This window comes from Amborella trichopoda, chromosome 13, assembly GCF_054954075.1.
Source record: "Amborella trichopoda isolate Santa Cruz 75 chromosome 13, AtrichopodaSantaCruz75HAP2 v2.0, whole genome shotgun sequence".
NCBI lineage: Eukaryota > Viridiplantae > Streptophyta > Magnoliopsida > Amborellales > Amborellaceae > Amborella > Amborella trichopoda.
In genome coordinates this window covers 33,606,901-33,620,365 of record NC_142348.1, presented here as the reverse complement: position 1 = coordinate 33,620,365, position 13,465 = coordinate 33,606,901, and the positions used below count along the sequence as shown (strand labels likewise).

Sequence of the window (13,465 nt, the reverse complement as noted above, 5' to 3'; positions counted from 1 at the left end):
TGTGTGTATGTTTGTATTTAATATTTTATTTTCAGGCATTATTTATTTATTATGTTTCAATCATTTTCTAACTTCTTTATAACATAGTTACTTGTGTGGTTGTGAAAAATGTATGTGATAGTTCCCATTTTGTATAATATCCTCTTTAAAAATTTGGGTCAAACAAATGGGCCGAACATAATTTTTGAAGATTGTTTCATTATATTACTATACAACCGTTGCCTGAAATCACTTCCCATATATCTCTATCTTGAGTTTTGTTTTTATGTATCTGTCTCTTATTTCTTCACTCTAGTTTATTTTTGTAAATACTTGATATGGATAATAAATTAAAATATACCAATTTTCAAAGGGGTTGTCTAACTTACGTATTTAGATAGTGAATGGGAGGTCCCTAAGGATAGATGCTTATTCAAAGACACTATCCAGCTAGTAAATAGTTCACATAGCAAGACAACTTAGGAACATTGGAGGGAAAGGAGATGTTACTTGTAGTTTGAAAGTCAGTATTTATTCTCCTACAGGTGCACACGCACACACACATTTATATGAGAAGTAGAAGAAGAAGCTATCTTCCTTCGCCTTCATCATCATTGTCTCTTCTTTTTTCAAGGGACTACTTTTTCTGTCCTGAAGATTCTTGGGCATTTCACGCCTCTGAATCCTTCTCTTGGGATCACGGGGCTTATTGGTATTACAAATTATTTTTCTGCTCTATACCTTCTTGGTCCTCCCCTAGTTTGGTTGACATCTTGATGGCTCTCTTTTAAAATATGTTGAATGCCATTGTAGATCATTCTCACCTTACATGAATCTGTGTCCAGCGTGATGATGTATCACTTTTCTTGTGTGTTGATAAGGTTTTGGTTCTTTGGGAAGAACATTTGAAATTTCTTCTTATATTCTTCCCTCACTTATTGTTGTGTTCTATTCAAATTATTTTGTTAATGTTACTCTCTGTAGACCCCACCACTTTTTCATGGACTATCGTTTTTTTGCCCTACATTTTGCTTTGGCTGAATCTGCTTCATCTATATTCAATATAAATCACTGGCTAATGGGACTGCTGCATGGTGTTTGTTGGTAGCAGTTGCAGCTACAAATTTCTTTGTTAGCTAGTTGAGTCTTAGTTGCTCTTCAACTTGCAGGTTGCAGTGAAAATCAATGGCCTGGAAGGAAGCAATGAGATCAACAGGCATGCTGATATCACCATGGAAGCCATCCCGTATGAAACAGGGAAGTGGTATGAATCTGATGAAAATGTGGACCTACAGGCTTCTGAAGTAGCCTGTCTGGAATTATGTCCATCCAACAAGAATATTGGATTTCATGGATATAAGCTCGTTGGAAAGCTGGAGAACCCAAAGCTATGGACTGCAGAGCATGTGAAGAGATTTAGTTTGTTAATTTGTTTCTTAGTTGACTTTGGTAATTTAGGTTTTCTGTCATCTCTGAAAATAGACTCTAATTGATGAAATTGATGTAGTTTTTCCTAATGTCACTGTTTGTATTGATTGAAATCCATTGTTCTTTGACTAAAAAGCTTGTGCTGAAGAGTACTCTTCTTATATCTGCTAATTTAATGTTATTTTATTACCATTAGTATGGGGATTTTAATTATCATAGTGCGTTTTGGAAGTCACGGCAAAGTATGACTGCTATTGGATATATTAACTAATTGACTTGCTATGTCTATATCCTACTTCTACCATATGGTGGTGGAATCGGAAGAAGGCACGCAATAAAGAATTTTGGGATTAAGTTTGGCCTCTTTTTCTTTTGGATTATCCACATGGCTATACTGTGCAGCTGTTCTTATGAATATTTTTCCTATTGCTGCTTCTTTGTTGTTGAATTCTTTCCGTAGATTTTTGTGTACCTTGACATTAAAGTGAAAACTAAGCTTTGCTAGGGTTATTATATAATAGCATGAACTTTGCTGTTGTCAAGGTAATGAATTTGGTAATCTGATGCATAGTTTCTGGGATCAGGAGCGCGGGCAGGTCACTGATTAGAAGTAGGACCCGATCTAGCGATGCTTGAAGTTTTTTGCATGAGGGATCAAGATGATCTAGTTTCCAATATGAAGGTAGTGCGATTTAAATTTTTCCAGGATTGAATAATACAGTATATGAGATCGCTGTCCGTCGCTTTGAATCGAGGCTCCCAAAGATCTCTTAGCTAGCGTACTTTAGTTCATGAACGCAGTATATTTAATTTTGCCTGAATTAAAAAACCAAAGTATATTAAATACAATAATCATGTCTTTAAAATACACTTTTGACTTTTTATTATCCTTGGAGTGTGTTTCATATATAAGAAGTGAAACTAAAAATCCAATGTGAGACTCAAATCTCAGTCCTCAGGCACTAATGAAGCTCTAGTGTCCTCAACCTTGTTTTCCCTCTGTTTGGGTTCTTTCACTTACATGCCATTGGGTGGCATTATCAACAAGAGGGTAAAGGTATCTCTCTTTCGCTCTCTCTGTGGTCCTTTATTTTGTTAATGCTAAAAATAAAATTTCCTTGCACTGTCACTTTTGGTGATTTCTCTGAAACTAAAAGTGCTGGGCTATGCCATACTCTTTGCAGTCACAATGCTATTGGCCTCTCTCTCTCTCTCTCTCTCTCTCTCTCTCTCCATGTGTTGAAGATCTGTCAAGTAATCCACGATCCCTTTGTATATTAATCTCGAAGTGTGCTGATGAACCTTGCTCCCAATGTAGAAGAAACTCAATTCTAAGTTGGTGGAGGCTCGATTTCAGTTACTCATAGACTCATGATTTGGATAAGGGGGATCTAGATCCCATCAACTGGGTATCTAGATCTCTAATTTTGAGGATCGAGATCCCTGAATTCACAAAATGCCTAGAATTGAGATCCCTTGTCTAGGAGTGCAGGATCGAGCTTCCGGAGCTGGAGCGACCACCTCCTTGGGAGATCCCGGAGACTATGATCTAATCAATGAAATATCTCCTTTAAAAGCTATTAAGACTTTCCTTGGTTTGCAATCCAACTGGCGTGTTGCTCTTATCATCTTCCCCTTCCCCAATCCCCTCCCCCCCAAAATCCATACATAGAACAACTCCTTGCTTCCTCTCCTATAAAGACTTGATTATGTAATCAGTCCCTCCATCCATTCAACACCACAATTTATGCATCAAATCATTCTGAAACCTTAAGAGACCTGCTCCTTAATAGAAAACCCAATATTTGTGGTTAGAAATGATAACATTCATGGCCAACTTGATTGAATTAGTAACACCACTTTCACCAAAGTCTACTTTGAAATGATTGAGGAGAGCGAATTAAATCCAACATCAGGGGAAAAATTTAAATAGTGCTTTTTGAGGATAACTATGATTGATTGTTCTACTCTATTTGGAGGCTGTTTTAGTCTCAATTGCCTTGATATTGGCTCTCTAGTGCTCTCTATCGTATTGGCACTGGTCACTTGTTCATTTACATTAGCTTTGCATGACTAGCGTCTCTTTGAGTGTGATTTGTGTCCAGCAATATGTTAAATTTTCATAGAAAATGTCGAAACAGCTTCTTCCCTTTTGTAATTCGATGTGTCAATCTAGAAAACTGCCATAAATTGTTCCCTGAGAACTAAGGGATTCTTCCCCAACACCTCATGTGTTTGAATAATATGATAATTGTGGTGATGTTATCTCTATTTACTGATGGATGTATTTAATGCTGTTCAAATCTATAAAGGCTTATAACAATTAAGGCATTGGCTGGTTGAACAGGTTTCAAAAAAGCCAATCCTCTCAAAAAAGTTCCTTATAGAATATTGAGAGCTCCCTAAAATTCTTGAGGGCCTCTGGCCAACTTTGCTTGTCAAACCTGTCACTGCACCCAATTTTGTATGAAAGCAGACCATGTTTTTAGTTCGTCGAACATTTGGCCAAGATCTTCAATTTTACTTGTAATCCAATCCTATCCCATCTAGAAATAGATACAGCCACTAAAAGAGATAATGGGGAGGTCTGAATGCTGTTTTTTTCTTGCCCACGTCGAGGTTAAATTGGCCTAGAGTCGCCCGTAGGCAAAAGGGAGGGTCGCTGTTTTAAGGTTAGATTGGAAGCTATCCTTCAAAAAATTTCCAATAATTTTTATACGTAAGAAGCTTTAGAATTGGTTTCTCTAAGGATTTTCTTTTTAAAAAATTGGGGTACGTCTTTGGAGCTTTCTTGATTTTTTTGTTTTCCATTGTCTGTATCTGAGGTAGTGGCTTGTAGTTCGGGATTGGTTATTCCACTCAAGATATAGAAGAATCATGTGCAACAATACTTGGAAGATAAGTTAACCTTCTTCAAAAAAAAAAAAAAAAAAAAGAAAAGAAAAAAAGATACTTGAAAGATGGAGGAAGAAAAAGCATGCATATTGTGTAGAAGGATTCTTTATGATGCAATAGAGTAAGGCTTCGATCAATAATCTGTTTGACATGTGAAGAAAAAGGGTGGATGGTGGGAATGTGGAAATCTTATTCATTCATCTTGGGCTCACGAGAGCAAATATTTACAAATCATAGTTAGAAGCATATTAAATGAATTTAATAAAATAATATAGAAAAGAGTAGAAGAACGCTACACAATGTTTCGAAACTTGATTCAGCTGAGGTACTCAAGTCTTGGCTGAGATGAGCAAATCGGTCGAGTTTGAGTGGACTCGGGCAAGTTATAGACACCCTTTACCATGTAAGAAACAAAAAAAAAGCGTAAAAAATTGCTTAAAAAATAATAAAAAATGGGAAAAAGTATTGAGTTACTAGAATTAATTAGAAGGCTGAAGAAGATATATAAAATATGGACTAATGAAAACCTTGATTTATGTTTTGAATATTTTTAAAAAATTAAAAAAAGGAAAAAAATATGAAAGATCTCAAACCATCCTAAAAACTATCAAAATCATTTCTAAGCAATATATTTGCATTTCTTGGTTCCACCATGGCCGTTCTCAAGCCAATCGTGCCGGTCCAAAGCCCAGATAAAGGAAGAAGGGCAGCCAACGTAAAACTTTGTCATATCTTTTTATGAATTCTAGACCTATGTTATATGCTCATGCTAGGGCGTCCCGTGTAAACGACGTGTCTTATAACCTAACTAAGGGTATGACTCTTGATAGAGTTGAATACTGAAATAGAATTTGTGTTGCCTACCCCAAAGAGTTGGGATAAAGCTCGGGTGATGATAATGATGTTATTTGTCGTTTCTAATTTTTTTTAGATTTTTAACGATTTTTAAAAAAAAATTTAGGGGACTGTTGTGGTGGGCAGTTGGATACCCAACCTGCCCAAAACTCACCTCACCACTAGAGCGAGGTCGAGTTATTCAGCCGAGTCGGAGTGGACTCGCCGAGTCGTGGAACACTGAGATTAAGTGTGTTATAATCACATACAAATATATACATGATACATAATAGTTCTTCTCAACACTCCCCCTCAAACTGGATAATGTGGATCCCGCATTAATCTTGGTTGCATTAGCTCCGGATTGGATATTGAACATGGAAAAATGCTTGCTAGGCGATGGTTGTAGAAGTCCATTTCCATATTATTGAAGGCCTTGCCTTGTTGCACTTGCACGTATGAGACATCAAGGCAGATTTAGATGTGCCAGTCCCTTATGAGGTGTTTGTCCTGCACAAATAGTAACAATGTATGGTAAATTTGTACAGGAAAGCAAATTTATTTGGGAAATAGCACTTCTTCTCAATGGGGGCATAAAAAAAGGAAAAACTGCTATCTCCAACTTGGATTTGTCCACCCTGTGCATATCACCCATCCATGTGGGCAGTAATTATCTGGATTACAACACTCCAGCTTTAGGTGTACAACAGTTGAAGTTTGGTTTTTCTCTGATTGTCTTTTATTACCTTCTGTTATTTGTCTTGGTCATGAAGTGTACTTCCTTGTTAACAATTGAATGGATTTACTTATATGTCTTCTGGCAGCCAAATTTATACACTTTAATCGTCATCCTTCGAGATGCATCAGAGCAGCTGGTCGACTGTGAATCATACCGAGAAGGCATAAGGGAAGTTTTTCTTGGTCCAAAACGGTTACTTCTGAATGGCTGTCCAATAGTGATACGAGGAGTCAACAAGCATGAGCATCATCCACGTGTGGGGAAAACAAATATTGAGTCATGCATGGTTAAGGTGATCTTTCATTGATCAGGTGCCTTCCAATGAGACTGGTTCCAATACATTTTTCTCTGCATATCTTGCCATTCGTTAGCATGTGAATTTGCATGTTCTCATGCCCTAAATTTCAGTTCACAAACTTCTCTTTCTCTCAACTCTAAAGCCATGAATGCATAAATAAGATTATATTCTTCTAGTAAAAATGCACATCTAAAAACCCAATTATTATTAGGAAGAACTAAAGTAACTCGGACAAACATGTTGCAGTGGCAACCGTACTAACCATTAGAATGGTGATATACAAATCTTCGATTCATCCCTTATTTCTCATGCTTTCATACGCATCTCATGTTCTCCAATTTAACCATCCTCTATTTTAACTTGTTTAAAGTGAAACACCCATAATTTACTTAAATTCATACTCTAAATAGGTAAAGCAATCGCAATAAAAAGAAATAACATATGAGGCATTACATATCAATATTTTAGCTCTCAGAATGTTATCTATTACAAATACCTTAAAGAGAGATTAGAATCAACAGCGATAGAGAGTTGAGGATTAACATTTAAAGTAAGGTGAAATTTATATGCCATAAGGGGAGAAGTCTGATGTATAGGGCTTGCCTGGGTGCCATTCCATTGTGAAACACCAGTAAGTTAAATTCATATCGTAAATAGGTAAACCCATCGCAATAAAAAGAAATCACAAATGAGGCATTTCATATAAATATTTCAGTTATCAGAATGTTATCTATCACAAAAGCCTTTAGAGATTAGAGTCAACAAACCATAGAGAGTAACAGATTAACATTTAAAGAAGTGAATGAAGTGCCTAGTACATTTCTGGAACTGCTTCCAGAGGATACAGAAAAAGAATAACAGATTATGCTTGTATTTTGCTTCTTATAGGGACATCTGATTGTGGCATACTTTGGTAGAACATTCATCGATTAGAGGTCAAATATGAACTATTATGTTTCAATGGAAGATGTTAACATGGTAAGATTGTAAATTAGAACAAAAAAGGTTACTTCTAGAGTTCTGTACTAAGGGAAAATACATAATAAGTCAATGGAATATGGAAATGGCATTATGGAGAGAGAATGGAACTCACCACTACAAGGGATGTCCTCAATGGTGGGTCTCACCATCCATCCGTCATTTCAATGGACAATAATGACCTAAATGATTATGATCTTGTTTGCAGTCCATTTAATTATGGTATCTTCTTGCTTTGGAATAAATACAAAGAGAAGGTGATTTCTTAACTCAATGTCATGCCCCGGAACAAGATCTTCCTCATGTGTCGCCTTGTCAAGCTCTTCAGTGCTGTAGCAGCTAACATTCATTTGCATTGGTGGAGATCTATCATAGCATGATGCAAAAAGACCAATACCATCACAGTCTCAAACTGCAGCCCATCTTACATCTACCAGACCAGCACATTCACCAGGAACAATATAAGGCACATGCATGTTTTCAACGTTTAGCTCGTATATACCAACCTGGGCATCTTCCTTTCTATCTGGATAACATTCAACTGGTCCCCTTCCATACCATTTTATTTGATCGAGAGACTTATCTATATGGAATTCTACACCAATACGAGGAAGAGTCGGAAGATCAGAATGTGGGTACACATTGTATTTAACGACCAGGTCTCCAGTCGCATAGATCAAGTATGTGACATCCGCCTTGAAAACAACCATACTATTATGGAATGCATTATTCTCAAATCTATCAGAATTGGGAACAAAGCTCTGATCTTTGGGGATAACTTTGTGGACTACTACAATTTCAGCAACATGGTTTGTAAGCTTCTGCATAGAACAACTTTCTGTACAAACTATTTAAGTTATCAAGAAAGAACTTCCATTTTGTTGCATAATCTTCCATTTTGTTGCATAACCGTCAGATCCTCCTCCTTTGTCATTATCAGTTGGAGTTCTCCAAAAGTATCGAAGCATAATAGGCTTGCATATCAAAGCCACATTTGCAACCTGGAAGTTTTCAAATATTAAAATTCTGATAATTGTCAACCAACTAATATTTGAGTAAAAGACAGGACAAGTGATGACTATCATGAAAGTAGTTTAGACATCAGAAGCATATAAATCGGGAGAGGAGAAGAAAGAAAACCAACACATGGAAAATATAGCGCACTTTAAACAACATTTTTGCAGCTGGATATTGTATTACACAATCAGCATTTCACCTAAAAATGACGCAGATGAATTATACTGGGAATCATAATAATAATATATTGTCATTTAGTTTTTCTTCCTCTCTTGAGGGCAGGGCATTACAGTGTTATATATAGGCTCAACTAGAACTCTTAGCTTAGACCCTACATAACCTGGTTAGAATTATCCTATAATCAAGTAACAATAGAAACATAAAGAAATATCTGCTCCCCAGCACTGGCCCTATTGAAAAAGATTAAATAAACTACTTTAGGATAATGCTCACTACCAAAATCAACCCAACTAACAAGATCAAGAATAGAAAGTTCGTCTTCCAAGAAGTCAAAAAGCTTCAGATCTACTGCCCAAGTGACAAATCCACAGATTGCTGTGTCCTTGGACTGAATAGATGAAAAAACATCCCTGGTGTTATCTGTTATCTATGAAATGCGTATGTACTTTGAAATCCATTCTGTGTTTTAAGATCATATATTCATATGAGGAGCAAACGACTACACAAGATTGAGACAAAATGAATTTGATGGAACAGGGCTTCATCATCCTCTAACGTATTATACCTGCCACATATTACAAACCCTTGTGGCTCCTTTTGGTCGATCAACAACTAAATAGGAACACTCAAGAAATATAGTAAGATACAAAACAGTGTTACAAGTAGTCAAACACAATAAATTACAATGACTTCCATATTTGTTAGGCCTCCCCTTCAAACTGATGTGGGGAAACCAGAAGCATCAGTTTGTTGACCAGGAGTTGATGCTGTGTCCATGCCATGGACTTTGGTTAGCAAATCTGCCAACAAATTGCGATGACAAAGGCTAAGAGACTTCCAGCAGAGAGCCTAACCTGATTGGCTAATAATCAGAGTTGACGGGAGGCATTATAGATTTTCAAAAGAAAAATTCTTGCAGGTGATGCTGCCTCAATAGAGACTAGCGAGACTATGATACAAGTTATGTATAGCCTTACATATATATCATCTCCAGATGCACTTCAGAAAACAAATGTTACGTGTGGAAAAACCTTATGCAAACAATTGCCTTCCAGCTATCAAGGGGTCCTGTCCTCCAATTAATTTTAACCAGCCATTCATTCAGGTTGCTAATTGTGATTGCCCCATCACGTTGTTCAATAAGCAATTGAGGACTTTCAGGCAATTCAATCACCTGGAAAAACAGGTCTACACATCAAGAGGGAACTCTCTGGAAAGCATTTAGAAAGAAATCAGACATACAATATAGGTAAGACAATAAATAAAGATGCTTGAGAAGAAAACATACAGAAGGAATATGTGCTCCTTTAACTGGTCTAGAAGAGAGCACGTGCCCCGCTTCACCCAATGTGTGGGCTGGGTAAGTTTAGCAGTCATTGTCAGATATATGTGTGCTGCAGGGGATGATTCCCATAAAGAATACCAGGGTGATGATTTTAGTTCAATTTCGTGACTGTCCAGGGTTTTAGTAGAGGGACAGAGCACCCCAGAACCCAAACATTTTCCATCTCCAACTAGAAGCCAACTGAACTCTATGTTGTCGGTGGTTTCAAAGTATTGTGAGTTAAATATCTGCAATATAAGACATTTATAATGCCAGTGCAACAGCTTGTCATGAGAAGAATATAGCATATCAACTGATTAAAGTATACCTTGAATTTATCTTCAACGAATGTGAACTTGATTGGCTGGTAGACATATTTTACCTCTGACAAAAAGAGGAAAACAATGAATGGAAATATCCATATCCCAAGGGTACGACTATCGGATAGTTCCAATTGCCTAAGGTTCTATTATGATATCTTTCAGAGGTTGATTATCTGCATGTTACCATTTAATGCTGGATGTGGAATACGATCTGGCCAAGTAAGACCATTTAAACAAAAGTTAAGGTCATTAGGGATATCTCCAAAGTCACCGCCATATGCCCGGTGCTTAGTTCCATCTGCACCCTCCTTCAGTAAAACCTGTATAAATATGCAGATTTAAATATCGAGATGCCATGTTAATTTATAAAAAACAATGAAACAGAGAGGAACGATGAAACAAAGAAGAAGGTGACACAGAACAATGACAAAGTAAATGCGCCAGTGATGATTTCGGATCATTGCCAGCATATAACCAGATCAAACTAAACATTCTTACAGATGCAAGCCAACTTAGGGCCAACTTGTAGGAATTACAGGTTTTTTTGTTAAAGTGACATGCACTGAATTTGCTTCAAGTAAGTGCACAAGTGAATAGAGATTGAGGTATTGAATCATCTCATAAGCAGGGATGGCCTATACTTCCTGATGCGTAGTTTGGCAACATACAGTATTATTTCCGAGAAATGTTCGTATAATTAAATCCAGCACTTTCAAAGTTTTCATCTATCATAAAAAAAAAATGCTATTCAATATATGCCCATTAAGAAGAAAAATAGATACCACACAATCAACTAAGCTTAAGCAAATATGTTCACCTGATCAACCCAGTCCCAGATAAACCCTCCTTGCAGCCCTTCTGTACTGTCAATGGCTTCCCAATATTCATGAATGTTTCCAGTACTATTACCCATTGCATGTGAATACCTACGACATTTCCAAAAGAGAAACCATTGGTGAGATTTGCATCAGGAATGCACATCTCGCTGTAAGCATATCAAAACCTTCAGAAAATTTTAAAAAACAAATGCCATACTCGCCCAGAATTAAAGGTCTGGTTTCAGTTGGATCCTTAGCAATTTTCACAATGTCCCAAACGCATATACATAGGGCACACGATGTCAGTGGATGAAGTTCTAGATCTTCCCCCTTCATAATGTAAGAGCCGGGAGGGATCCCTTCCCCGCACCCACCCTATAAATGACACATCAGCAGATATGATAATGAAGAACAAGGGTTAGCAAAAAATTGATAGTCCTAAAAGCCAAGATTTTGTTACCCAATGATGCAGAATGATTAGGACCATATCCAGATTCATTTCCTAGAGACCAAGAAGTAGGATGCATGCAAGATTTTTATTCAATATTGGCTTCGTCTATCATGTACACACCGAATAAGTCACACAACTCGTACCAACGTGGATGTTAGGGGCAAGGGCTGTTTTTAACAGCATTAACATTATATTGCTTCATCAAAACTAAGTCCTGAAAAATCATCAAAACAAGAAGATTATGTTAGTATGTAAATCATTGGTTAATGGCACTGCATAATTGCAAAAGTTGAATAAGGATATCTAATAGCAACCTCGAACAAACCCCTACTCGTTTACGATATGGAGGCCATATTACCCATTGATGTTGAAATACTTTCCCTCCCAGTGCTCGCTCATAAAGACTTAGATCTAAAACAAAAGGCCAAGCACGAGTAGCCTTCCTCAATACTGTAGATGAGAGACGACTACAGGCAGTGCAAAATATTTTGGCCTACCATCGTAGGATTGAGAGTGCATATCAAAGGAAGGTCGTTTTCGATAATTCAGAGTGGAAGACATGGTACCCAAGACGATTATCTACTCACGCAAATCCACCACTGTTGGGTAAAATTCAAACCCAATTAGGAGGGATGCTTCATGGTGACCCAAGTGCATGCAGGCAATTTTTACAAGATCAAGAAATATGATGATCCCACTAATGCAATGTATCTCAAAATATACTAGCATAACAGACTTTAAAAAAAAATAAAAAAGATAAATAAAAGTGGACGTGATGACAACCTAAAAAAGGCAATACGAGTTAAAAAAAAAAAAAAATGAATGTGGTGAGACCCTAAAAGTAACACCACAGGTAAAAAAAACTCAAAAAAAAGAAAAAGTAAAAGAAAAGTAAAAAACATAGTGATAAAAACACGATGGCCAAAAAAGTCGTCAAATACAATTTTTAGGGTTATGAGGAAAACCTTCAAGAAGAGGCTTTGACCAAAACTAGCATGTGAAAATTCGAAAAACAGATACTTGGGATCACAACAAGAATGCATAAAAAGACACCGAGGATGACGACTCCTAAAATAAAAACCAAAATAAGAAAAAATAAAAAACAACAAACTCCCCAAAGTTCCTAACAGAAACCCCCTCAAGAGGATATGGGAAGGAAACATAATTTGGGAGATCTGAGAAACTCTGACGTATTGTGGGGACAATGTGGAACCCTCTCCAAGAAGGGCATCGAGCAAGAGCCCAGAGAACTCCTTCTGCAAAGCAAAGGATAAGAGTTCCAAAGACCAAGGAAGGTTTCTAGTCTCGCAAACCCTGGTGAACTCACAGGGTTGCTTCATCATCTTTAATAAAACAATAAAATAAAGTAAATAAAATTACGAACAAAGGTGCCACAAGTGGAAAAATTTGTAAGCCATGCACCTTTTCAAAAGGACTTAAGTGACATTTTAAAATGAAATTCTAATCTTTCTTTACCAAAAAATTAATAATATTTGCACAACTTTTTTCTAAAACAAGACGGGAATTGTTAGTCAGTCTGTCCTCATTATAAAGCTAGCCTTCTTAGCCAATTATAAGGGCACTCAACTACTCGTGCACTCCATGGTTGTAAGAGTACAACTTTCAACTACCGCATATTGAAGATGGGTAAGCCTCACCAATGATGACATTGGCTAATTTGGGAGCATTCACTCTTTCGACTAGATCTGTGAGGTAAAATTAGGCGAACCTATTTCCCGTATGTGAGTGTTGCATCAATGACGGTCTGCTAGCCAAAATAATGGGACAAAAACCCAATAATAAGGGGCACATGAGTTTCGAAACTCGGTCTAAATGGTGTGTGGAAATAGAGTGTCCCTCACAATATCAATATATCAATTGCACGCAACTTTACACATCGTCCATGAATGAAAGTAGAAAAGCCATTATCATGCATAATATGAGAAAAGAAGGGAAGTAAAAGAAGATGAAATGCATATATGTGATGAGTGTCATTTGTCTCCGCATCAAAAAAGCAACAAAAAAAATAAAAGAAGGGGAGGGGAGATCAGATCTTCGACCTCATCTTGCCTTGACCCTTTATAGCTGCAGGGGCATGGCTATTCAACTTGCCCTCCTATGTTAACCTCGGGCGCACCTGTCTGGAGCTCTCCATGATCTGCGAGGGTGTTAAGGACTAAGATCGGGATGGGGCTGGTGAT

At 37.1% G+C, this 13,465-nt stretch overlaps 1 protein-coding gene and 1 long non-coding RNA gene across 2 annotated transcripts; one reads left to right on the top strand and one right to left on the bottom strand.

Moving 5' to 3' along the window:
• Positions 1-602: 602 nt before the first annotated feature.
• LOC110006488 (uncharacterized) lies at positions 603-6,355 on the top strand. The gene is made up of 3 exons (XR_016048280.1): positions 603-691; positions 1,149-1,385; positions 5,961-6,355. It is a non-coding gene; the product is annotated as an uncharacterized LOC110006488 (long non-coding RNA).
• A 570-nt stretch (positions 6,356-6,925) lies between these two features.
• Positions 6,926-11,547, bottom strand: LOC18425543 (uncharacterized). Its single transcript, XM_088856665.1, is given in 10 exon segments — positions 6,926-8,152; positions 9,380-9,522; positions 9,637-9,689; positions 9,692-9,920; positions 10,001-10,056; positions 10,180-10,315; positions 10,813-10,921; positions 11,031-11,090; positions 11,092-11,188; positions 11,274-11,547. Coding segments are annotated over 10 exon segments (1,119 nt in total). The 5' UTR covers positions 11,491-11,547; the 3' UTR covers positions 6,926-8,133.
• Positions 11,548-13,465: the final 1,918 nt, after the last annotated feature.